The sequence below is a fragment of the Bufo bufo genome, chromosome 8 (genome assembly GCF_905171765.1).
Source record: "Bufo bufo chromosome 8, aBufBuf1.1, whole genome shotgun sequence".
In the NCBI taxonomy this organism is placed as follows: Eukaryota; Metazoa; Chordata; class Amphibia; order Anura; family Bufonidae; genus Bufo; species Bufo bufo.
In genome coordinates, this window is record NC_053396.1 from 10,289,149 (window position 1) to 10,316,153 (window position 27,005).

The following is a 27,005-nucleotide window of genomic DNA, read 5'->3' on the forward strand; positions in this document are numbered from 1 at the left end:
AAACCCCTTTAAGTTTCCTGCTCTTTCCATGCACTGATCATAGAGATGAGAGCAAGGTGGACTCTTCATATCTAAAGAAACCCAGTTCTCTCTATGATCAGGTAGAGCAAATCATTCTACCTGATCACTCATAGAAGAGCTCAGGGTGTCTGCGCGGGACAGCTTTTCAGCCATTGGACCATGCTACCCTACAGCTTAGAGGGGAGAGCAGGCACCCCGTAATACTCTGTGATCACCCAGCTACACTAATGACAAGTAATAATGAATAAAACTTTTGGTGCTTCTCTCGTCAGTGTAAATAACGCACTGCCCACCTTACTAATCTCCAGTCTGCCCTTTCTGGGTGAGAATTATTTATCCTGTTGGGTGGAGTTGATTCACATATCCCGGTCAATAGGAGAACAATGAAAGAAAACACAGCCGCCACATAACCTTAGAATAATCTCAGTAAATATTTGCACAGCTCATGTGACCCGTCTTTAGCTTAAGAAATTAGCACAAGTTTGACAAGAAGAAGTTTCATTTTTTTTTCCGGTATTGAACTGGTAAGTCGATTTTTAAGAAATCTGTGCAGAACAAGATGCAGCCATGAAGTGGTGGAAGTCAAGCTTTCCTGAATATTTTTAGCATCTGAAAAAGTTTTTGGCAGTTGACCTGTGTTGTCTTAATTGACTGAAGATTGATCGTTGACATGAAGGGTTTTCTGGAAGTCGTCTTCTGGATGACCTTTTTAGGTACGAGTAGTCTACAGAACTCCAAGTGTCCAGATGTCTGCAGATGTTCTTCAGGAGTCGTAGACTGCTACGGAAGAGGTCTCTATTTCATCCCAGAAGATCTGGATGAAGACACCCACACCATGCTCCTCGCCTACAATAGAATTACTGCCCTGAAGACGTTATCATTTTATAAATACCCATACCTTAGTCATCTGGAGTTGCACAACAATTTAATCTCCAACATTGACCCTCAGGCCTTCAAGAACCTTCAGAATCTGACCTACTTGGATCTCAGCAGAAACCAGTTGACAATCTTAAAACCAAAGGTTTTCGAGCCGTTGACGGGCCTAAAAACATTAAACTTGGGGAACAACTGGATTACCAGGCTGCCCGGGGATATCCTGGAGCCCCTCAGAAATCTGACCACGCTGTATTTACACAACAACGCCCTGACCGGCCTGAGGGTGGACATTTTATATCATTTACCGTCCTTGACGCATCTGAGATTGGATGGAAACCCCTGGGTTTGCACTTGTCAAATTCAGTATCTGTTGTCTTGGATGATAGACAATGCTCAGAAAATTTATGGTAAGATTCTAGGATTTTTAGGAGAATTTGGTGGGCATCTGGGTATACCAAGAATGTGTCTAGTCTAGGGTGGTTCCTCATAGAAGACTTTAGGTAAGTGCACATGCATCAGATTTGCTGTGGATTGTCTCTGCCAATCCACTGGAAAATGTACAAAGGTAAATTCACACAGAATTGTACGGATTTTGGGGCAGATTCGCTTTGTAATGTGGATTTGCAATTGAGATCTGCTATAAAAAAAAACTGAAATGGTAAAAATCTGCAGCAAAATCTGCATCACTAGACTACTTGCAGATCCCATGGCCTGCTCAGCTCAGAGAAGTGTGCATGTGTCCTAAAAGCGGAAAGGGGAGTAAAACAGTATTAGGCTACATTCACATGGCCGTATCCGTTTTGCAGTCCGCAAACCGCGGATACCTTCCGTGTGCATCCTGCAGGATATGTTCTAGAATTTACATGTCTGCATCTTCTGCGGCCCTATAGAAATCAATGAGTCTGCGTGAAAATAGTCGTGTGAATGAGCTCTTAGGATTTGACCATGGCTGTTGACTTCTTTACCCTGTTCCTTTTGTTTTAAAGGGGTAGTATCTTCTTTTTTCCAGAAGGGCTTCTCTCTTGTCCATGGGCTAAATCTAGCATTGTAAGCAGGGGCCATAGACCCTATGGGGAAACTTCCCAGTTGGCCAATGCCATGGGGGCCGTCTGCACCCTCCTCATGGCAGCCAGTCAAGTAAGTAATGATTTTATGCTCTCAGAGCTGGGAGCGTCAAATACCTACAGTATGTACCTAGCTGGAAGCTACAGGTGCCCGCCTAACTTCTGAATTTAACTGTGTTGCCATTCTGAGGCAACTGGAATAGGAGGAAAGGACGTGGTGCTGTCCACCACAGTGGGGCATCTGGGGAGGTATTTTATGCTGCACTGTGGTATTTGGCTCTGATGGGGTGGTATTTTGTGCCACAAATATGGCATTGCTGGCTCCGCCTACTTGTGTCGGCCCCACCTACTCTTGTAGGCTCTGCCTTCTATCAATTTGGACCCGCCTACAACATGGCACCATTTTTAGTTTTTTACAGGGCCACTTTAAGTTCTCAGTCAGCCCCTGATTGCAGGTTAGTCTTTGTGAAGTGAATGGGGCCACTCTGGGGGGGCGCTATTTCCCTAGCATATGCCTCCTACAAAATGAAAATCTTTGCCAATTAATTTTTTTATGTCTTGTAGAGAAAGAAAGAACTTTATGTGGAGTCCCAAAATACCTGAACCAATATCCTATCCTAGAAATCGAGAGGGGCTGGTTCGACCACTGCCAGGACTTCTTCACCCTGCATGAATACCTTTATTTCCTGCTGATTGGCCTGGTGCTTTTCCTGAGCAGCATCATCCTCTGCATGGTAACGGGGGGTCTCATTGTTTTCTACGAACGGTTGTTACTAAAAGCCCGACGAAAGCCACATGTGTATAAGAAAAGGACAGTGAAGAAACGGGAGAGCATAACCAACGGCCACCACATACCAGTGTGCCATATATAAGTCGTGACCGAAACCTGCCTGTGCCTTCACTTGCTGAAAAATTTAAAGGGACACGAGTTATATATAAAAAAAAAATTAGGAACACTTGCCATGATCTACTCCTCTTTACATAACCCTTCTAATATCACAATCCAAAGGATGAAAAATGCAAAAAAAAGTTTTTATATTCTTCTGTTTGTGTTACAGGAGACAGACATTTTTACTCCCCTTGCTCTTTCTCCTTCCAATGCTAGTGAACGCAGACCATAAAGTTTAGAAAAACTGCTTACACTCGCGATACACCATGGGGAGCTGCCAGCTATTCTATCCGACTTCCTCTCCCATACACATGCACGCTGGGCTCAAAGGAGAATGCATGTGTTCTTACCGTGGATGAGGGGGGGGGGGAGGAAGGAAATCCAGCACCCCAATCCTCCCTTCCCCTGACATATGCCATCGGAGTCGGGAGGATCCCATACATCTTATTAGATGGTTGGTCAGTCCTACGGAAATCGGTGGGTTTGACCCACAGTCTTCTAATGTGTCTTGCCAGCTTTAGACTGCATCATCAAGGGTCAGAACTGCCCACCATCATTTCTTAGGGCTCATGCATTCAAGTGTACATCAGTTTCCGTGCCGTGGACATTGCGGAAGATTAAATGGGTCTGCATCCTCCAGATACAACCGAAGATAGGACTTCAACTATCTTTTTGTGGTGTGGAGGCACGGATCAGGGCTTCCATGGGCTTCCAATCCATACCTCTGCACCACAATCAGATAGTTGAAGTCCTATCTTCAGTTGTATCTGGGAGATGCGAACCCATTCAAGTCAATGGGTCCGCATCCGTGATACGGAGTGCACACGGCCAGTGCCGTATATATTGTGGACCGGCTGTTCGGTCTGTACGGTCAGCAAAATGGGCACTGAGCAATTGATCTTACACCCCTCTCCCCATATGTGCTCGGTGCATGTGTATGGAGTGGTCGGGTAAGATAGCTGTAGACCAGCAGGTATCTTATGTGTATGGCCAGCCTTAGCCAAAGGCAGAGGGGGACCAGGAGGAGGAAAGGAGGTAGGTGTTGGTGGAAGAAGCCTGTTTCTTTTAGGAGAGTTCTTTTAAAACAGGAGTGCGCAGATTGGGGACCACATGCGGTCCATGATGCTGCTACATCTAGACACAGAAAAGCATGTTTTTTTTCCAGCCTTGAAAATCACACACTCGTTTCTAGGCCTCCTACATGCAGCACCTAGAATCGTTGTCCCAGACTGTCTGAAGGGCCCTTTAAATGAGCATTGATCAACTTGTATATCGCCGATCGCCGCTCCTTATGGACCCGGCATCGGCTTGTGTAAGAGGAACCTGAGCTTTGGCAGCATAGACTAGGGCTGTGATGCCGAACAACTCCCAAGATGTACACTTGCTTGGCTGTTCTCCTTAGAAATGAATGGAGCATACTGGGAGTCGTAGTCTCACTACAGCTGGAGTGCCATAACTTGACTAGGGTGTCAAAAATTTGAAACATTATAATTTTTTTCTATTCCTTTTTTATTATTTTATTTTCCCTATAGTTTAAGATATCATTTATGTAAAAGAAATCAGTACAGGAAATAAATACATGAAAAATAATATTTTACAAGAACTTTATTTATAAATATCCTTTAAATAATTTCACACTGAGCGGCTTATACAGAAACGCTAACCCAGAGAATCGAATGACCGAGCACTCAAGAAGATCAATTTGTAAAAACAAATTATAGCAATATATATATTTATATCTGAAATATTTAGAAACGTATATCTGACATCACCCCTCTTACCAGAAACTCAAGCCTGGACTGATGGCCTACTACTACCTGTGACTTGCCAGCAGTTATGGAACCACAAGACCCATCGTGTCCTTCCACACAAGGACAGGCAGCGGCTTGTGGTTCTACCACAACTGACAAGTCAGAGGTTGAAGAAGCCCGATTTAGTGTAAATCTTCTCACCTCAGGGAAAATGACCCATCATTTACAGATTTACATCCCCTAAACCATCCATAGAGTGTATCTGCAATGTATGTAATTACACATATGGTAGATGACAATACTGCGCATGCACACATGTATATTGTATGTAGTTCAGTGCATCATCACGTCATTTCCTGGTAAAAAAAAATAAAAATATTTTGAGCTTTTTTGGCTTTATTATATTTCACACAGACTAATCTATAGTTAATTATATAGAGGAAATGAGGCATATGATGGTAACACATACAATATAGTATAGATAAATAATGCAATAACTTAGCATATCTTAAGAAACACATCAGAAAACTAATATAACGTATTTAATCAATAAATACAATAGAAGGGACTAAATGCATCAATAATATCGATACGGCGATCAGTACGTGTATCGTTATGGTTGATGACAGGAACGTAGGATTTAGAAGTCCAAGCACCGGTCAGTGGCCACAAAGAGTGTCTCTTGCTCTGGAGGACACGGCACGTCTCTGAATTACATGGACAGCTTATTGATTTCATTAAAAACTGTGCAATACTTCATTTCACCACTGGTGGCACTGCAGGGAAATTGAGCACTTGTGGGCAGTTCTCCTGTAGATCACAGCTGATAGCTGAAGGTCTCAAAATCAGGACGCCATGTAATTGGCTTAAAGGGGCATTCTTGTTATATTAAGCTACTATTAGATCAGTGGGTCACCACGGGGTACAGCGTTCCCTATCTAGGGTCCTACCACTAATAGTTATTTCCTATTCTGTGGATAGGGGATAACTTAATATAACTGTAATACCCCTTTAAGTCCTTCCAACAAAACGGGTCTGTCCAAAGCAGTAAACCCCTTTTACTGAAACACAACTGGTCACGGCGCAGGAAGTCTCCTGGTCCGACCCTCTGGACTACATATAGTATTTTTTTCACTGCACCGTCAACCAGATTTGCATGTAAATGAATCATATCTTAAATAAATTGTCTAAACAGGCCGGACATTTGTGTCCGAATCTCCAGTACAAAGAAACTGTCATAATGGAAGGACCTGCCTTAAAGAAGCACTCCAGGAATAATGGTTATCTTTCGGACCAATTGTATTGTACTTCAGGTATATAGCAGTGCTCGGCTCGATCTGCCACAGTCCCATAGATGTGAATGGGGTGGTGGTGAAGCATGCACACTACCACTCCATTCTCATGGGGACCTCGGGTTCTGAGATCTCCGGGGGAAAGTGCTCTTTGTAGGAGACCCTCCCTTTAATTTTCTTGCCGAGTGCTTTATTCATAATTTATCACTACCATTTACCTAATGTACATTACAGTCTGACCAAAAGATGAGCACTTTGTCCCGGTTTAGAAAAATAATCTGTAATCTGCTCTTGATTGAGGAAAAGTTGCAATACCGGACCTAGCCTATGGACAGACGTGGCACTGTTTCTGGGCAACCCCTTTAAAAAAAAATTAGGAGTAAGGGAGTTGTCCGGGATTCTTATATTGATGGCTTATCCTCAGGATAGGTAATCAATGTCTGATCGGTGGGGGTCTGACTGCTGTCACTCCTGCCAAACAGCTGTTTGATAAGAATGCGGCCCTCGGTGAGCATTACAGCCTCTTCCTAGGTCCGTGACGTCATCTTACATAGGTCACATGACCTAGGTGCAGTTTCGTCCCATTCAAGTGAATAGGACTAAGCAGCAGTACCAAGCACAGCCACTATACGACGTTCGGCGCTGTGCTTGGTGAGCTGTGAGGAGGGAGCAGCGCTCAATGAAGAGTGCTGATCGGCAGGGGTGTCATGAGTCGGACCCTCACCAATCAGACATTGATGGGCCATCAATATAAAAATCACAGAAAACCCCTGTGAAGAAAAGGATCCATATTCAGGGGGAAAGCTTTTCCATCAATGTCTAATTGCCTAGGAGTAAAGGGACAGACTTGAAACTATTAAAGCTGTCCTATATATCTATTTTGTATGTTTTTTTAATTTTGGCATTTTTTTTTATGTTTACCAGATTGAACATTTTTAAAAATGTTGTATCGACTTTTGACCCTTTTTATGCAAAATCTAGAGGAGGAATAATGTAATAAATGCACCTGTGGCATTATCTGCTTTGTGAACTATGGTATGCAAGAAAGCCAGTCAGGAGATGGAAGGGTGAGCATACTAATACTGGGTCAGATGATGAAGTGACTGAGAAATAACTTCATTCACATTTTTAACCTCCCGATAAATGAAAGCTGTTATAAAGACATGAAATGGGCGAGTACAAGTTATACCACTTATGTCGTGAAAAGTTAGACATACATGACCGTCTTCCTGCAACAGCGCCACTCCTGTCCGCCCGCAGGCTGTGTGTGGTATTGCAGCTCAACCCCGTTCACTTCAAATGGAGCTAAGCTGCAATACCAGACATGGCCTGTACACAGGTGAGGCGCTGTTTCTGGAAGAAAGCAGACATCTTTTTTTTCTATTTCTGTACAAACCCTTTAAAAACATATCTATATAATAACAGTAATATTAATATAATTAGTCAGACATGTTGACGTGCACTTGTATAGGTTATATTCACATCAAATGACCATAATGTTACTGAAAATGGCTTCTAACAAATCATATACATAAAAAATAAAATTAAAGGGGCTGGCCCGCAAACACCATCCGAGTACAGTGCTCATCTATCTCCGGCATAGGGAATGGAGCAGTGGTCATGAATGAGCACCCTACCGATATATTGAGGCAGGCATCCTCAAACTGCGGCCCTCCAGCTGTTGTAAAACTACAACTGCCACAATGCCCTGCTGTAGGCTGATACCTGTAGGCTGTTCGGGCATGCTTGGAGTTGTAGTTTTGCAACAGCTGGAGGGCCGCAGTTTAAGGGTGCCTGTATTAAGGGGTGCAGGGACTTTCCAATCAGTCAGACCCCCCAGCGATTAAAGATTTATCAGATAAGTGATAAATGTTTGTGGGCCAACCCTCCAATATTAAACACTTCATTGGCATTGGACTATTAGATGCCAGACTATCAGAATCAGATGCAAAAATATTTCACTGGAAATGTATCCATACAGTCCGGCTGTCCCTGAAATTGTCATAATGTTCTGTTACAGTGCAATGGAGATAAGTTCTATGTAATTATGAATTGCATTCCTGAACTTATAAAGGCGTGGAGATGAACCGAAACATGGAGGACGTCATGTATCAAAATAGCCAAAAAGTGGCTCTAAGCAAAAAGTCCATGAGTATTTTATTTTTCCAATGTAATCCAAATGCCATCTGGTTCAAGTTTCTCCTTTTGATACATGAGGCCCATTGATGGTTTTATATCAGAATATATTTGGGTCCAAACACCTTCCAAAAAATGACATACGATCTAGGGATGAGCGAATCGATTTGTCTCATTGGCAAGAGCTCTTCTCCTGTCCCCAAGGTGAAGAAGCACCCACCTGCCCGTTGATTGACTGGGCCTTACACGTAGCTCGGCCCTGTCCTGCTCAGAGTAGCGACACAGGCACCAAAGCTCAAATTTAGCTTCGAAAGCAGAGACTGCCCAGAAGTTTAGTGGCGCATGCGCAGTCGGAGAGCTGGTGGAAAGCTTTGGCTAAAGAGAGAGATCAATTTGTTAGAATCGATTCGCTCATCTATAATAATGGCCTAACCCGACGGTTGGGTTATATTAAAATTGTGGAGTATGTAATTCAATGGAGATGGCCCACTAAAGGACAAGACGATCCCCCAGTGACACACTAGTGGGGGCCCTTAAAGTCCAGCAAAAGGCAACCTCATTTGGAGGTGACTTTGGAGCCAATCACTTCCCTTCCATTCGGACGTGTTGGTTCGTAAATAACTTTTTGGACCTTATGGTTGCTACGTCCTGTGTGTAATGATAACAACAAAGATTATGATGTCATTCAAATGAGCACGTGATGGAAAATGGCTCAATCATGTCCTCTGGTGGGCCTAAGGAACCCTAGTCCATTTGTAACAACATTTCCATTGGTAAATTGGGGGCATTTAAGGCCCACCCCTGAGAAAAGCTCAAACCTGCCCTGGAATGCCCATTTCTGGCCTGGGTTTACAAAGGCCTGGGGCAGGCCGAATTTAGTGACAATCATGGCAAATTTGGGACTATGTATATTATTTGATACTACACATGGTTGCACTGGCCCACCAACGGACTTGAAGGACCTCAAAAAAGTTCTGATATAATAAGGCCCTGGCAAAAATGAGGGTTCAGCAGTAGACAACCCCATCAAGGCTGGGCTGTTATGTTGTGACCACAGCAGAAACCATGCTGACCTAAAAATTAGAGCCATTTTCAAATTAATCTCCGCTTCTGGCTATCTCCGTCAGTCCCATAGAGACTGAGTGGAGCTGCAGTGGGCATGCTCGACCATCGTGATCAGTTGAGCCCCCGCAATCAGACACTTACCCCCTCTCCTGTGGCACAACCCCTTTACCAATTTAAAACCCCCTTTTGCCACAACACAAGAACCCAGCCTAAAACATAACAATGGAACTGACCCGTAAGAAGTAACCTATTAGTCCCTATGGATTATATGACCCAGAGGGTCTTGCGTAATTCATTGCGGGCAAGCAAACGTTTTGGTTAAAGCATGACTTGGCCAATAGATTCATATTCACCAGTGGAGCTAGGTCTGACATGGTTTGCCGAATCCAGCCCAAAATGCACAATATTGAAGTTAACCACACAAAGTCGTTAATTTTTACAATTTTTTCACAAATTTTATGAATGGCTGTTAAGCCCATATATATATGTATTAGAGATGAGCGAATTGAAGTTGACGAGGTGGAATTAGATCCGAATTTCAGGAAAAATTTGATTTGCAGTTATATGTTCTAAAGCCTTTTTGGAGTGTATAAGTCAAAAAAAGAAAAATATATTTGCCGTTCAGCGGTGCATTTATATATTCTAAAGCCTTTTGTGTCGTGTATAAGTGGAAAAAAATAAGGGCCTATTTGCCGTTCAGCGGTGCAGTTATATGTTCTAAAGCCTTTTGTATGGTGTATTAGTGGCAAAATAAAAAATATATTTGCCGTTCAGCGGTGCAGTTATATGTTCTAAAGCCTTTTCTGTCGTGTATAAGTGGAAAAAAGAAATATATATTTGCTGTTCAGCGGTGCAGTTATATATTCTAAAGCCTTTTCTGTCGTGTATAAGTGGAAAAAAGAAAAAAATATATATTTGCCGTTCAGCGGTGCAGTTATATGTTCTAAAGGCCTTTTTTGTGTTTATTAATGGCACAAAAAAAAGTATTTCCGTTGTGTGGTGAAGTGAGAAAATTACAGCCCTTTTTGGCATGTATTAGTGGGAAAAAAAGGGCTTCTTAGCCGTTGTGTGGTAAAGTGAGACTTTTTTGGGGTGTTTTAATTTCCTTTTTATTTATTTATTTGATCTAACAGTATGTCAGACAGAGAAGTGCCAGGCCCTGCCCAGGGGAGTGGCAGAGGCCTAAATCTTTCTGGCGCAGGCATAGGTCGCAGCAGAGTAAGGGGGCGTGGCAGCAGGAGTCACAGCGAGAGGCCTGAGCTCCTGGTGTCATCTAGTGGTCGTGACTTGACCAGCAACCCAGCGGTTCTTGAATGGTTGACTTGGTCATCCACTTCGTCCCAAGTGACATCAGACACTCCCAGCCAAAAGTCGTGGGTTCGTCAGACAATTTAATCCTTTTTTGAGACATTTAATAAAGACTTTTTTGTTTTCATTTTAACATCCCCAATTTACATTTAATGAAATACTAATTTAAGGGTGACGCATACCTGTATTGGCGTGATCTGCCTAGTGTGAATTTCGTCAGACACAACCCTTAGGGCTCTTTCACACCTGCGTTATTGTCTTCCGGCATAGAGTTCCGTCGTCGGGGCTCTATGCCGGAAGAATCCTGATCAGGATTATCCTAATGCATTCTGAATGGAGAGAAATCCGTTCAGGATGCATCAGGATGTCTTCAGTTCCGGTACGGAACGTTTGTTGGCCGGAGAAAATACCGCAGCATGCAGCGCTTTTTGCTCCGGCCAAAAATCCGGAACACTTGCCGCAAGGCCGGATCCGGAATTAATGCCCATTGGAAGGCATTGATCCGGATCCGGCCTTAAGCTAAACGTCGTTTCGGCGCATTGCCGGAGCCGACATTTAGCTTTTTCAGAGTGGTTACCATGGCTGCCGGGACGCTAAAGTCCTGACAGCCATGGTAAGTGTAGCGGGGAGCGGGGGAGCAGTGTACTTACCGTCCGTGCGGCTCCCCGGGCGCTCCAGAGTGACGTCAGGGCGCCCCAAGCGCATGGATCACGTGATCCATGTGATCACGTCATCCATGCGCATGGGGCGCTCTGACGTCATTCTGGAGCGCCCCGGGAGCCGCACGGACTGTAAGTATACCGCTCCCCCGCTCCTACTATGGCAACCAGGACTTTAATAGCGTCCTGGGTGCCATAGTAACACTGAAAGCATTTGGAAGACGGTTCCGTCTTCAAATGCTTTCAGTACACTTGCGTTTTTCCGGATCCGGCAGGCACCTCCGGCAACGGAAGTGCATGCCGGATCCCAACAACGCAAGTGTGAAAGAGGCCTTAGTTGGCATGGCCCGGTAGGGGGCCCTGTGCCCTCACCTGTCCTCAACCTTCCTCTGTCCTTTTCTGTTCCCTCAGCCAGAGAAGTATTATATGCTGTGGGCTCAGCTCCACTATATAGAGAGGACGAGCTACTAGAGGACAGTCAGCAGCTACTACCCAGCCAAGATGTGGAGGAGAAATCCGCTGCTTCCTCCGCTAGGCAGGCAAGTAGTGATGAGGAGAGTGGCGTGGGAGCTGGTGTTGCGAGCGGTGAGGCTCCTGACCCAGAGACCGTTGAGGAGGACATCAGACAGTACTCGGTGATGAGGATGTAGCTGATCGCATTTGGGAGCTGGGTATATTAGGGGTTTCATCATCATCGGGAGAAGAGGGTGGCAGCTTGCCCGTGAGGCAGCTGCAGAGCCAGCAAGTCGCTAGCATGGCCGGGAGTCAGCAGGGTGGCAGCAGTGGGAGGTTGGTAGCCAGACGTGCTCGGGGTAGACCACCTGCTTCACAGGAGCCTAACTGCCCGGAAAGTAGTGGTGCACGGGTTCACAGAAGCAGTGGCGGTAGCAGGCAGTCAGTGCGTAGTGTTGGGGGTAAAATCACCTACTTGGTGGTGTGGCAGTTTTTTGTTAAGCCGCCGGAGGAGGTGAACATGGCCATATGTGGAATCTGTGGGCAGAAGGTGAAGCGTGGCCAGGGTGCCAATGTTGGCACCATGGCCCTGCGTCAACATATGCAGCGTCACCATAAAGTGGCCTGGGAGAACCGTGGCTCCGATGTGGTGGTCCAGCCTGCCGCAGCAACCGCTGCATCACCCAGTGGCACGCACCCGGTTTCAGGCAGTCAAGGCTTCACCACCTCAGCCGAAGGGAGCTGTCTGTCTTTCCCATCATCTGCTGGTCCTGAAGCTCCTGCTCCTCCTCCTCCTCATCAGTCATTCCGTCAGCAATCGATCACTGAAGCGATTGCCAAGAGACAACAGTATGTGTGCACTTATCCAACGGCGCAGAAGCTGAATTTGCTCCTGTTCAAGTTGCTGGTGCTGCAGTCCCTCCCTTTCCAAGTGGGGGACTCTGCACCTTTCAGAGAACTGATGGCTTGTGCCGAGCCGAGGTGGAGAGTCCCAAGCCATCATTTCTTTGCCAAAAAGGCAGTACCAGCCCTTCACACACATGTAGAACAGAAAGTGGGCCAGTCCTTGAGCCTGTCGGTGTCTGCCAAAGTGCACGGCAGCGCTGACGTGTGGAGCTGTAACTACGGTCAGGGACAATACATGTCCTTTACGGCCCACTGGGTGAATGTGGTTCCTGCACAGCCACACCAGCAACTTGGCCAGGTGATGCCACTTCCGCCTCCACGTTGTCACACCGTTGGTTCTGCGACAATGTCCGCCTCTGCCTCCTCATCCTCCACCATGTCCTCAGTCTCCACTGCAGGGACAAGTCACAGTGCTCCTCCAGCATACCACGTTTCCACCCGTTGGAATTCCACCCTCCATATGTTGGACCGATAACACGAACAGAGAAAGGCCATAAACGATTTCTTGATGATCCAAACGGACAGGAGTACTCCTCTGTGTAACTTCGATGTCAGCCAGTGGCAGCTCATGGGTGACACCTGCCGTTTGCTCAGGCCCTTTAAGGGGGCCACGTTATTTGACAGTCACCAGGACTACGGGATGAACAACATCATTCCACTGCTTCATGTCCTGGAACAGATGCTGGTAAATCTGGCTTGTCAGGGGAATGGAGATGTGGCGCCTAGATCTCACGGCCACATGAGCCCTGTGGGGGCTGAACAGGAGGAGGAAGAGGACATTGGAGCACAAGCAATGTGTAGCCAAATGGGTGGTTTTTCTACTCAGCTGACAGGAGAGGAGGAGCAGCCAGAGGAGCTACAGGGCGATGATGAAGACGAGGCAGAGGACCTAGACACACAGTGGCAGTATGCAGTGGAGATGGAGGCAGCGAGTCCCTCCGAGTCACTAGCACAAATGGCCCAATGCATGCTCACTTGCTTGCGTAGTGACAGCCGAATTGTCACCATTCGGCCGAGGGATGACTTCTGGCTCTCCACCTTGTTGGACCCTCCCTACCGGTCCAAAATGGGGGCCTTTTTTACACCCGCTGAGAGGGAGGACAAACTGAACTACTATAGAGACATCCTGTGTAGGGAGTTGGCCGCTGCATATCTGCACCATTGTCCATCCTCTCGCAGATCTGACCGGGGGGGCCCTCTGCGCTCACGTTCCTCTGCCATGGCTGCTGTGGCAGGGTGGGGGGGTAGGAGCAGTTCCAGCTCCATCAGCAGAAACTTGAGTGTAGAGTCGCTGATGAGCAGCTTTCTTCGCCCACCTAGTGAAGAAACTACTCACCAGCAGCAACAGCTAGACCTGGAGTAGGACCTGAACCAGCAGGTGGTGGCATACTGGGACAGTACCCTGCTGCCCCACATTGAAGATCCGCTGGACTACTGGGCAGCCAAACTGGATTTGTGGCCGCAACTAGCAGAGTTTGCCCTGGAAAAGCTGCCCTGCCCGGCCAGTAGTGTGGCATCAGAGCAGGTGTTTAGTGCGGCGGGGGCCATAGTTACCCCAAGAAGAACTTGCCTGTCCACCCAAAATGTGGAGAGACTGACCTTTGTCAACATGAATCAGGCGTGGATCAGCCAGGATTTCCAACCACCAATGCATGATGCATCAGACTAGATCATCCATGGTGCCACACCAACACTTTGACAAAAGGGACCGGTTTCTTCTGGCTACCTGCCTCAGCTACTATTCTGATGCTGCCATCCGCCTGATGCCACACATCTGATGCCAAGTGCTCCTTTTTTCACCCACCATCTTCAGCTGGTACTCGTATTGCCACCCACCTCCCCACTCTGTCACCGGGTCAATGAGTGGTCTCCTGATGCTGCTGCCACCTCCTCACTATGTCACCGGGTCACTCTGTGGTCTCCTGATGCTGCTGCCACCTCCACATTATGTCACCTTGCCACTCTGTGGTCTCCTGAAGCTGCTGCCACCTCCACACTGTCATTGTGCCACTCTGTGGCCTCTTGATGCTGCCGCCACCTCCACACTGACATTGTGCCACTCTGTGGCCTCCTCATGCTGCTTCCACTTCCCCACTATGTCATAGGACCACTCTGTGGACTTCTCATGCTGTTCCCACCCTCCGCACTTCATGACTGGGCCACTATTTTGCCTTTCGGCCTGGCTGACATCATCATTTATTTGACCTTTCTTCTGATCTGTCGGAAGGAAAAATGAGACGCACAACGGATCCTGTCTGTGTAGCAGCTGTAAGGCCTGTATGGTCCCATCAGAATTGGTTTATGATTTGGTAGCCAAAAGCAGGAGTGGGTACATAACACAGAAGACATGCAAATATTCCATTCACGTGTCATCTCTGTTTTGGATCCACTCCTGTATTTTTTGGGCATTAGCAATACTGATGAATTACTGACCAAATGCTGACCGAGTGAAGGCGGATGCTCCACAGACAGGATCCATTTTTTGTGGGTTATTGTTCTGACGGATCAGAGGAAGGGCAAAATAATCAGTGACGTCAACACAGACTTCCTGCTGACGCCCTCTCCACTCTGTCGGGGGCTCTACTTGTATAAGCGTTTAATATAACAGGGTCTGTGGACATCTATGTGGAATCAGCTGACGACGGTGTAAAGGGAGTGCGCTTCTTCTTGACGCTAACATCGACCTGTAAGGCTGAGTTCACACTTGAGTTATTTGGTCAGTTTTGGCCCCGTGACTGCCCAACTAAGTGTGCAGTGATTCTAAGAGCGACGCCTGTCATCTACATGTCATACGGACTCACAGTATTATTTCACTACCACAGCAGACTCCCTATGCGTGTTACTGCAAGGCACAGTGTTCTACACGCCTATAGAGGTTCTCTGTAGCCCTGAAATAGCAGTTTTTAACGCGATTCGCCGCAAATAAATTCGGATCAAACCAAATTTTTTCAAAAAATTCGGCAAACCAGCCGACTAAAATTTTTTAAAAATTTGCTCATCTCTAATATGTATTAAAAGATATATTAAGTGAAATGGAAAAATTTCTGTTATAATATGGCAATATTTCAGCTCATGTTTACAGGTAATCAATGGAGGTCGCCATGTTGTAGTCTGGACTAATACTTTATGCAGAGAGTGAGACAAGTGAATCAATTAGTAGCCTTCCCGTACACCTATAAATACAAATGGCTGCCACCAGCGTGGGCGCCTGCAAATTGGATTTAAATTTATTTGCAAATAAAGGTGACAAAAAAAACACGGCTGCTTTCGTCCTAAAACAGCGCCACATCTGTCCACAGGTTGTGTATAGTATTACAACTCATCCCCATTCACTTCAATGGAGCTGAGCTGCGATACCAGGCATAACCCTGGTGTGGGGCTGTTTTTTTGGAATAATGCAGCCATGTTTTTCTAATCCTGTACAACCCCTATTAAAGGGATTGTTCATAATAAAAATAATAAAAAAAACGGGTGTGTTGTTTTTTTTTAGAACCAGTGCCACCATATACATGGGTGACGTTTGGCATTGCAGCTAGGCCCCTATTCAAGTAAATAGGACTGAGTTGCATTTCCAGAAACAGCCCATGGACATGATGTGCGCTGCTTCCAGAGAACCCAAAAAGGCTAAGACGCAAAATAAAAACCTAAAAGATAATAGAAAGCGTTCACATTTCGAATAATACATGTGCAGAAATACACATCCCATGCATATTGAAGACATTTTTGTTGTTGATGGAATAAAAAAAGGAGGCAGATGATGATAAGCAGTACGATAATAACACAGATTTAGCAGCAAAAGGGAAATAAAAAAATAAAAAAAAATGTTCGAATATTGTTCAACTGTCCAATTTTTCATGTACAGAAAAATAATTAGGAAAAAGGGCAGAGAGAAGGGTTAATTTATTAGGTTTTGGGGGGGGGGGGGAGAATCAGTTCATTTCTCTCCAGCAAATGTTTGAAGTGTAAAATCCAACCATCGAGCCAGGTGTAGTGGGCAGAGGGGGGTGGGATATTTGGAGAACATGCAGTCCCAAAGTCTTGTTGTGGCCTCGTTCTTACCAGTTATGCAAATGTGAATTGCGTTGCTCTTAGGTCCATTATATACCATCCACAAGCCAGAACAGTCACTGTCTCTCTTCTTTGTACTACACCACAGTGCTAACAGAGGGATCGGACAGATTTAGCTGACCCGTGATGTCAGTTGGATGGTATTGCTGTAAAATACAAATATACAGAGGAAAGGTGAGGATCAACCTGGGCCAAGCCTGGACTCTGCCGTTGCAGCTTCTGTTTCATTCTGCAGAGTTTTATGTCTGTAAAAATGACAATATGTTGGGCCAGTTATATATTCAGGTGGCTTACTGGCTGCTGAGAACATTTGTTACACTGATAACGATATACAGGACACACATTGGAGTTTACGGTCATATATTTGATCTGTATTACAGCTGGAAGATGTAGGTGTAGTAATGTATGGAGGGTGCAGGATGTTGTCATAGAAATTAGGGTACTTTTACAGTAGCGTTTAAGTTTTCCGGAATTGAGTTCCGTCATAGGGGCTCAATACTGGGAAAAAATGCTTCAGTTTTGTCCCCATTCATTGTCAATGGGGACAAAACTGAATTGAACGGAGCGCTCCAAAATGCATTCCATTCCGTTTAGTTGCGTTCCCATACTGGAGAGCAAACCGCAACATGTTGTAATTTGCTTTCCGTCCTGGGGACGGATCCGTTTTCTCGGACACAATAGGAAACTGATCCATCCCCCATTGACTTTCAATGGAGTTTATGACGGATCCGTTAAAGATAATACAACCGGATCCGTTCATAACGAATGCAGACGATTGTATTATCAGTAACGAAAGCGTTTTTGCTGAACCCTGCCGGATCCAGAAAAAATGCTAGTGGGAAAGTAGCCTTACAGAGTGTATCCAACCCTGGTACTGCCTAAAATGTCGACTCCTCCCCATCCCAAAGCTGAATACTAAAAACAGATTATGCTTTCTCAAATGTTCAAGAACATTGAGAATAGTCCTTATAAATTAGAAGTTTAAATATATTATTCAGGAATCTCAACAACACTTCAATGTATGGTTTTCATAAGATAATTGGGTGCTTTATGGCCTATAAATGCTGTAAAATAACACAAATATAACTACTAATATACTACTGCTATGAACAACAATATAACTACTATAATACTACTCCTATGTACAAGAATATAACTACTATAATACTGCTCCTATGTACAAGAATATAACTACTATAATACTGTTCCTATGTACAAGAATATAACTACTATAATACTGCCTCCTATGTACAAGAATATAACTACTATAATACTGCTCCTATGTACAAGAATATAACTACTATAATACTGCCTCCTATGTACAAGAATATAACTACTATAATACTGCTCCTATGTACAAGAATATAACTACTATAATACTGCCTCCTATGTACAAGAATATAACTACAATAATACTGCTCCTATGTACAAGAATATAACTACTATAATACTGCTTCTATGTACAAGAATATAACTACTATAATACTGCTCCTATGTACAAGAATATAACTACTATAATACTGCTCCTATGTACAAGGATATAACTACTATAATACTGCCTCCTATGTACAAGAATATAACTACTATAATACTGCTCCTATGTACAAGAATATAACTACTATAATACTGCCTCCTATGTACAAGAATATAACTACTATAATACTGCTCCTATGTACAAGAATATAACTACTATAATACTGCTCCTATGTACAAGAATATAACTACTATAATACTGCTCCTATATACAAGAATATAACTACTATAATACTGCTCTTATGTACAAGAATATAACTACTATAATACTGCTCCTATGTACAAGAATATAACTACTATAATACTGCCTCCTATGTACAAGAATATAACTACTATAATACTGCTCCTATGTACAAGAATATAACTACTATAATACTGCTCCTATGTACAAGAATATAACTACTATAATACTGCTCCTATGTACAAGAATATAACTACTATAATACTGCTCTTATGTACAAGAATATAACTACTATAATACTGCTCCTATGTACAAGAATATAACTACTATAATACTGCCTCCTATGTACAAGAATATAACTACTATAATACTGCCTCCTATGTACAAGAATATAACTACTATAATACTGCTCCTATGTACAAGAATATAACTACTATAATACTGCTCCTATGTACAAGAATATAACTACTATAATACTGCTCCTATGTACAAGAATATAACTACTATAATACTGCCTTCTATGTACAAGAATATAACTACTATAATACTGCTCCTATGTACAAGAATATAACTACTATAATACTGCTCCTATGTACAAGAATATAACTACTATAATACTGCTCCTATGTACAAGAATATAACTACTATAATACTGCCTCCTATGTACAAGAATATAACTACTATAATACCGCCTCCTATGTACAAGAATATAACTACTATAATACTGCTCCTATGTACAAGAATATAACTACTATAATACTACCTCCTATGTACAAGAATATAACTACTATAATACTGCTCCTATGTACAAGAATATAACTACTATAATACTGCTCCTATGCACAAGAATATAACTACTATAATACTGCTCCTATGTACAAGAATATAACTACTATAATACTGCTCCTATGTACAAGAATATAACTACTATAATACTGCTCCTATGTACAAGAATATAACTACTATAATACTGCTCCTATGTACAAGAATATAACTACTATAATACTGCTCCTATGTACAAGAATATAACTACTATAATACTGCCTCCTATGTACAAGAATATAACTACTATAATACTGCCTCCTATGTACAAGAATATAACTACTATAATACTGCTCCTATGTACAAGATTATAACTACTATAATACTGCCTCCTATGTACAAGAATATAACTACTATAATACTGCTCCTATGTACAAGAATATAACTACTATAATACTGCTCCTATGTACAAGAATATAACTACTATAATACTGCCTCCTATGTACAAGAATATAACTACTATAATACTGCTCCTATGTACAAGAATATAACTACTATAATACTGCCCCTATGTACAAGAATATAACTACTATAATACTGCCTCCTATGTACAAGAATATAACTACTATAATACTGCTCCTATGTACAAGATTATAACTACTATAATACTGCTTCCTATGTACAAGAATATAACTACTATAATACTGCTCCTATGTACAAGAATATAACTACTATAATACTGCCTCCTATGTACAAGAATATAACTACTATAATACTGCCTCCTATGTACAAGAATATAACTACTATAATACTGCTCCTATGTACAAGATTATAACTACTATAATACTGCCTCCTATGTACAAGAATATAACTACTATAATACTGCTCCTATGTACAAGAATATAACTACTATAATACTGCTCCTATGTACAAGAATATAACTACTATAATACTGCCTCCTATGTACAAGAATATAACTACTATAATACTGCTCCTATGTACAAGAATATAACTACTATAATACTGCCTCTATGTACAAGAATATAACTACTATAATACTGCCTCCTATGTACAAGAATATAACTACTATAATACTGCCTCCTATGTACAAGAATATAACTACTATAATACTGCCTCCTATGTACAAGAATATAACTACTATAATACTGCTCCTATGTACAAGATTATAACTACTATAATACTGCTTCCTATGTACAAGAATATAACTACTATAATACTGCCTCCTATGTACAAGAATATAACTACATTTCCATAAGATGAAGTGTGTAATGTGTGACATACTTGTTGAATGGTTCCTCAGAGTGATAGATAAGATGTCTATACACACTAGATCTATGTCGACCAAACTCTCTGATTTCGGTGAGTTTTCCTAACATCTAATGTGTATTGGGGCCTCCTGACTCTTCTCTGACTGCTGATGTCAGGTAGATGAGCGTCACTGTTTGGGGCGGCAGAAACTGATGATGGTAATTAGCACTCTGAATCTCTATTGGGTTATCTTCCAATTGACAGGATAGAAGGAGGACCTGTTTCCTTTGTGCCTTGAAGTGTTAACAAAGACTGACTTAAAGGCAGATTTACACGTCCTGATGTTAAAGCCAATTCCTTCCTGACAGTCGGCTGCTCGTTCAGTGGAGGTGATCGCTGTATTTACATGCGGTGATCTCCTTCACAGTATGAGGACGAGCAGTCACTATTGATACCCCTCGTCCTCCTACAGCTGCATTGTTTCTGGTCAGCGGATCGCTGTTTAGACCGCACGATGATTGATGTGTCTGCACGAACGACGGGATCACCCACGAACCGGCGTTTCTGCGGCACATTTAGACGAACAGATTGTTGGCAACGAGCGTTCGTAGGTACGATCGTTCCCGATAATATGCCCAAATATTGGGCAGTCTAGAAGGTACAGTGGAGGCACTGTAAATGTGTTTTCAAGGTGCATCTTCCTGGAAGGGTTTATATAATGGATGTCAAAGTCCATTGCTCTTGAGCAGCTCCAGGCAAATCTTGATATGAATAAGGGGTCTCCTAAAATCTACCATTGATGCTCGTTTGACAGGTAGATTTTGATTCCTGTCTATTGTACGCTTTTATAGTAATAGGATATCTATTTTTTATTTTGCTCCCCTGCTTGTTATCTTGTGTTTTACCGTGTTTTTTTTAATACTCCATTTACCTCCAGAGCAGCATTCCTAATTCTGCTGGGTTTTGTACAGTACAAGGTATGGAAGCTCAGGTGACCATTTAAACAAGGGTGTGCGCTTGAATGCAACCATCGACATTGCCCCGATGTATCTTAAAAGGTAAAGTAACTTTTTTGCATAGTCTTATTCATTAATGTCTACAGTTCGTTTACAGACGCATTTCTCTCCATAGTAACAGACTACAAACACTGTGCAGTCTGATATTGCAGTCTTGTGTCACCTCCTTCCACCTGCCTCCTCATTTACTGTCTGAGCTTTTCACGAGGAGATCAGACTACACCGGGTTTGTTTGTAGTCTGTAACCATGTCAACACGGTAGATTTTTAATTCCGATGATTTTCAGAGTTTTTGAAATGTTATTTTAAATAGCTTGAAACAATCAAGAAATACACATGGCCTGTTATATATTATGTCACATCCAAGTGTGGATGCAGAAGAAGGTCGAATGCAGCTTTGAAGGTGAATAGAGCAGCATTTTCCCGAGGTGTGTACGCAGATTTAACAGAAATGCTATATGTTGAGGAATGCACTTTGATTAATTTTTCTATTTTATAAATTATGATGGACTTAGGGCTATTTGTGAGGTCTCTGTGTGGTAGAAGTTACAGGGAGACTTGGATATTCAGCATCTGCCTTCCAAGTTCTTTTCTTATTTCTATCGAAAATAGAAGGTTAAAAATACAACCGTCCTTCATTGTGCCGCCTCGGCAGGGGAGGCTTTGTCCTGCCATCTCAGCGCAAGGCGTGAAAAAAGCTGCAATGTGTTAGAAGATAAAACGCCATTGTGTGCCGGTCTGATCTGTGCACGGTGTGTGCCGTGTACTCTCTGCGGCCCTCAAAGCACACGCTCGGTATGTGGTTGTGTTGCTGCCTGACTATTTGTAAGAACTACAAGGTGACACTGACCTGGCAGTAATACAAACCGGATTCCAAAAAAGTTGGGACACTATACAAATCGTGAATAAAAACTGAATGCAATGATGTGGAGGTGCCAACTTCTAATATTTTATTCAGAATAGAACATAAATCACGGAACAAAAGTTTAAACTGAGAAAATGTACCATTTTAAGGGAAAAATATGTTGAATCAGAATTTCATGGTGTCAACAAATCCCCAAAAAGTTGGGACAAGGCCATTTTCACCACTGTGTGGCATCTCCCCTTCTTCTTACAACACTCAACAGACGTCTGGGGACCGAGGAGATCAGTTTCTCAAGTTTAGAAATAGGAATGCTCTCCCATTCTTGTCTAATACAGGCCTCTAACTGTTCAATCGTCTTGGGCCTTCTTTGTTGCACCTTCCTCTTTATGATGCGCCAAATGTTCTCAATAGGTGAAAGATCTGGACTGCAGACTGGCCATTTCAGTACCCGGATCCTTCTCCTACGCAGCCATGATGCTGTGATTGATGCAGAATGTGGTCTGGCATTATCTTGTTGAAAAATGCAGGGTCTTCCCTGAAGGAGATGACGTCTGGATGGGAGCAGATGTTGTTCTAGAACCTGAATATATTTTTCTGCATTGATGGTGCCTTTCCAGACATGCAAGCTGCCCATGCCACACGCACTCATGCAACCCCATACCATCAGAGATGCAGGCTTCTGAACTGAGCGTTGATAACAACTTGGGTTGTCCTTGTCCTCTTTGGGCCGGATCACATGGCGTCCCAGATTTCCAAAAAGAACTTCGAATCGTGACTCGTCTGACCACAGAACAGTCTTCCATTTTGCCACACTCCATTTTAAATGATCCCTGGCCCAGTGAAAACGCCTGAGCTTGTGGATCTTGCTTAGAAATGGCTTCTTCTTTGCACTGTAGAGTTTCGGCTGGCAACGGCGAATGGCACGGTGGATTGTGTTCACTGACAATGGTTTCTGGAAGTATTCCTTTACAGTAGCATTCCTGTTTGTGGTGCAGTGTCGTTTAAGGGCCCGGAGATCACGGGCATCCAGTATGGTTTTACGGCCTTGACCCTTACGCACAGAGATTGTTCCAGATTCTCTGAATCTTCGGATGATGTTATGCACAGTTGATGATGATAGATGCAAAGTCTTTGCAATGTTTCGCTGGGTAACACCTTTCTGATATTGCTCCACTATCTTTCTGTGCAACATTGTGGGAATTGGTGATCCTCTACCCATCTTGGCTTCTGAGAGACACTGCCACTCTGAGAAGCTCTTTTTATACCCAATCATGTCGCCAATTGACCTAATTAGTGTTAATTGGTCTTCCAGCTCTTCGTTATGCTCAAATTTACTTTTTCCAGCCTCTTATTGCTACTTGTCCCAACTTTTTGGGGATTTGTTGACACCGTGAAATTTTGAATCAACGTATTTTTCCTTTAAAATGATACATTTACTCGGATTAAACGTTTGATCTGTCATCTACATTCTATTACAAATAAAATATTGACATTTGCCATCTCCACATCATTGCATTCAGTTTTTATTCACAATTTGTTTAGCGTCCCAACTTTTTTGGAATCCGGTTTGTAGATATGGAATCAGGATTAAAGGGAGTCTGTCACCACTTAGCGAAAAGTGGTTTTAATCAATATGCAAATGAGCAGTTCAGTGCACCGAGGGTGGGACCAAGCCACTCTGTGCAAACTTGCTCCCCCTGCTTTTTCTGCCAGCCCCTCCCCCCGTTTCTTGATTATGCGGTTCTCACCAAGCTCAACGGCCCTAATGCTCTGCCATTTCTATGTGGTATTGAGCTGCATTATGGTGGACATATGTTGAGTGAAACATCTACCCTTCCTCAGGTGTCCTACATATTGCTGCAAGGCCTCCTATATCTTGCACAAAATGAGAGTGAAAGAGAAATAATCTATGATATAAGGCAGTGGTCTCCAACCTGTGGGTGGTTCTCTACAACTCCCAACATACTATGTCAAAGAGTTTCACCACAGTGGAACAGCCACAGGTTGGAGCCAAAGGAAGGATCATATTGATTGGACTAAGGTTTTTCCAATATGGTGGAAGATTTCAATGTGTAGTTGACCATCGGAAGTGACCCCTATCTCTTCTTGGGATATTTTTTTTACCACAAGTTGCAAGGGTGTCCAACCATGACATGCACAGTGTTATTCATATGACCCATTTTACAATGCATTCGGAAAGTCTTCAGACCCTTTCACTTTTTTCACATTTTGTAATGTTGCTCCTTGTGCTAAAATGTAAAAAATAAATCAAGTTTCCCCCATCATTCTGCACTCAATGTCCCATAATAAGAAGGTGAAAAAGAGAATGTTAGAATTTTTTTGTAAATTTGTTAAAAAGGAAAAACTCTAATTTCGCCTGGACATAAGTATTCAGACCTTTTGCTCTGACTCTTGACATTTAGCTCTGGGGCCTCCCATTTCTCTGGATCATCTTTGAGATGTTTCTCCACCTTGATTGGAGTCACCTGTGGTAAATTCATTGGATTGGACATGATTTGGAAAGACACAGCACTGTCTATATAAGGTCTCACAGCAAAAATCAAGCCATGAGGAGGAAAGAACTGCCTGCAGAGCTCAGAGACATGATCTTCTGGAGGTACACATCTGGGGAATGGGATGAAAGCATTTCTGCTGCACTGAAAGTTCCCAAGAGCACAGTGGCCTTCATCAGGACACAACCGCCCATAGACTGTACAGGGAAATTTCCCAGTGGGCTGATGCTTACGCTGCCGACCAGGTACATTCATTAATGCTAGGAGCATCGGACGCCCTCCTGAATTCAAGTACTCAGCACAATGATACAGTTGAATACTGCAGCGGGGTGGCAGTATTTTGTGCTGCACTATGGTATTTGTTTCTGTTGGGGCAGTATTTTTTGCTGCACTGCAATATTGCTGGCCTCATCTACTTCTGTTGTCCTTTCCTACTTGCATTGCTCCAACTTCTTTCAGTTTGGACCCACCTACAACATTAGGCTACTTTAGTTTTTTTTTTCCAGGGTCCCTTTTAAGTTCTCAGTCCATCCCTGGCCTTCATAATTCTTAAATGGAAGAAGTTTGGAACAACCAGGATTCTTCCTAGAGCTGGCAGCCCCACCAAACTAAGTAATCAGAGGAGAAGGGCCTTGGTAAGAGAGGTGGCCAGGAACCCAATGGTCACTGGCTTAGCTACAAAGATTCTGTGTGCAGATTGGAGAAACTTCCAGAAGGTCGACAATCACTGCAGCCTCCACCAATCTGGGCTTTATGACACAGCGGCCAGAAAGAAGCCTCTCCTTAGTAAAAAACACATGAACGTTTGCAAAATAAAAAAGAAAAGAAATCACCTAAAGGACTCTCAGACGGTGAGAAAAAAGATTCTCTGATGGGATGAAACCAAGATTTGGCTTTTTGACCTCAATTCTAAGCATCATGTCTTGAGGAAACCTGGAACTGCTCATCACCTGCCCAATACCATCCCTACAGTAAAGCATGGTGGTGGCAGGATCATGCTGGGTGGACAGGGAGACTGGTCAGGGTGGAGGGAAATCTGAAAGGAGCAAAGTACAGAGATATTCTTAATAAAAACCTGATCCAGAGCTCTGGACCTCAGACTGGGCCGAAGGTTCAACTTCCAACAAGACAATGATCCTAAGCACACAGCCAAGACAACACAGAAGAGACTCTCTGGAGAGACCTAAAAATAGTTGTCCACCGATGGCTCTCCATCCAACCTGACAGTGCTGGAGAGGATCTGCAGAGAAGAACAGCAGATATCTCCAAATCTAGGTGTGGAAACCTTGTGGCATCATCTCCAAGAAGACTGGAGGCTGGAATTACTGCCAAAGGGGCTTCACCTAAGTCCCGGGTAAGAGGTCTGAATACTTATGTCCTCAGTAAGGGGGCTGAATACTTATGTCCTCAGTAAGGGGGCTGAATACTTATGTCCTCAGTAGGGGGCTGAATACTTATGTCCTCAGTAAGGGGGCTGAATACTTATGTCCTCAGTAAGGGGGCTGAATACTTATGTCCTCAGTAAGGGGGCTGAGGCTGAATACTTATGTCCCCAGTAAAGGATTTTTTTTGTTTCAATAAATGAACAAAGATTTTGAACATTTTATCACCTTCTCATTATGAGGAATCGGGTGCAGAATGAAGGTGGAAAACTGGAAAAAAATATATATTTTAACACAAGGCCAAATCATAACAAAATGTGAAAAAAGTGAGAGTCTGAAAACTTTCCGAATGCACTGTTTGTTGTTTTTGTACTTATCGGAGAATAAAAATCCTTGAACCGCTGAACCACGAGATAAAATAGTAGATTCATTTACTGCGCTGATTTATCTTTAGCCTTAAAACTGGGAATCTTTAGATAAGCCATATATACATGACATGTCAGTTCTTTTTATCTAGATATTCTAAACTCTTCCAGGACATCAGAAATCATTAACGTGGCCATACATATTAGATAGAACTATGTTGATGGTTGAAAAACCATTGATGCCTCTACACCTTCAACATCTCATGTATATGGCCACCTTGAAAAGGTGTGATTCCCGTGAAGGTGCCCATATGCCCGTCAATAGCTGCCACTCAGCCAATAGCCATTCTTCCTGACTCCCAGATACACCATGGGCTCAGCAAAACATGCATGTATTCTCAATGGGGAAAGATAGTACAACTGACAACTCTGGCAGTGGCGGCTTATCTATCTCTTGAGAACAAATGATTGGAAGCTGAAATTCCACATGCCTGATCCTTCTGTCCTCCAACATCATCTGTCAGGGTGAATCAGCACATCCCCATACAAATGAAATGGAATTATTTAGAAGAACAGTCCTGGACAGTTGATGTCTGTTGTAAGCCTTGTTCCGGGCCTAAGGGAGTGGAGCA

General features: G+C 43.2%; 2 protein-coding genes across 5 annotated transcripts in view; one reads left to right on the forward strand and one right to left on the reverse strand.

Moving 5' to 3' along the window:
• Positions 1–596: 596 nt before the first annotated feature.
• Positions 597–2,988, forward strand: LOC120977410 (leucine-rich repeat-containing protein 26-like). Its single transcript, XM_040405364.1, has 2 exons — positions 597–1,304; positions 2,526–2,988. The coding sequence occupies exons 1-2, from the start codon at positions 692–694 to the stop codon at positions 2,831–2,833; spliced, it is 921 nt and encodes a 306-aa protein (XP_040261298.1). The 5' UTR covers positions 597–691; the 3' UTR covers positions 2,834–2,988.
• Positions 2,989–16,565: 13,577 nt separating this feature from the next.
• Positions 16,566–27,005, reverse strand: part of GRIN1 (glutamate ionotropic receptor NMDA type subunit 1) — a 99,150-nt gene continuing 88,710 nt past the window's right edge. For all 4 annotated transcript variants that reach the window (XM_040405361.1, XM_040405359.1, XM_040405360.1 and 1 more), the window contains one exon: positions 16,566–16,634. In XM_040405361.1, coding sequence (XP_040261295.1) covers positions 16,566–16,634 — 69 coding nt within the window. The remainder of the gene's footprint in view (positions 16,635–27,005) is intronic.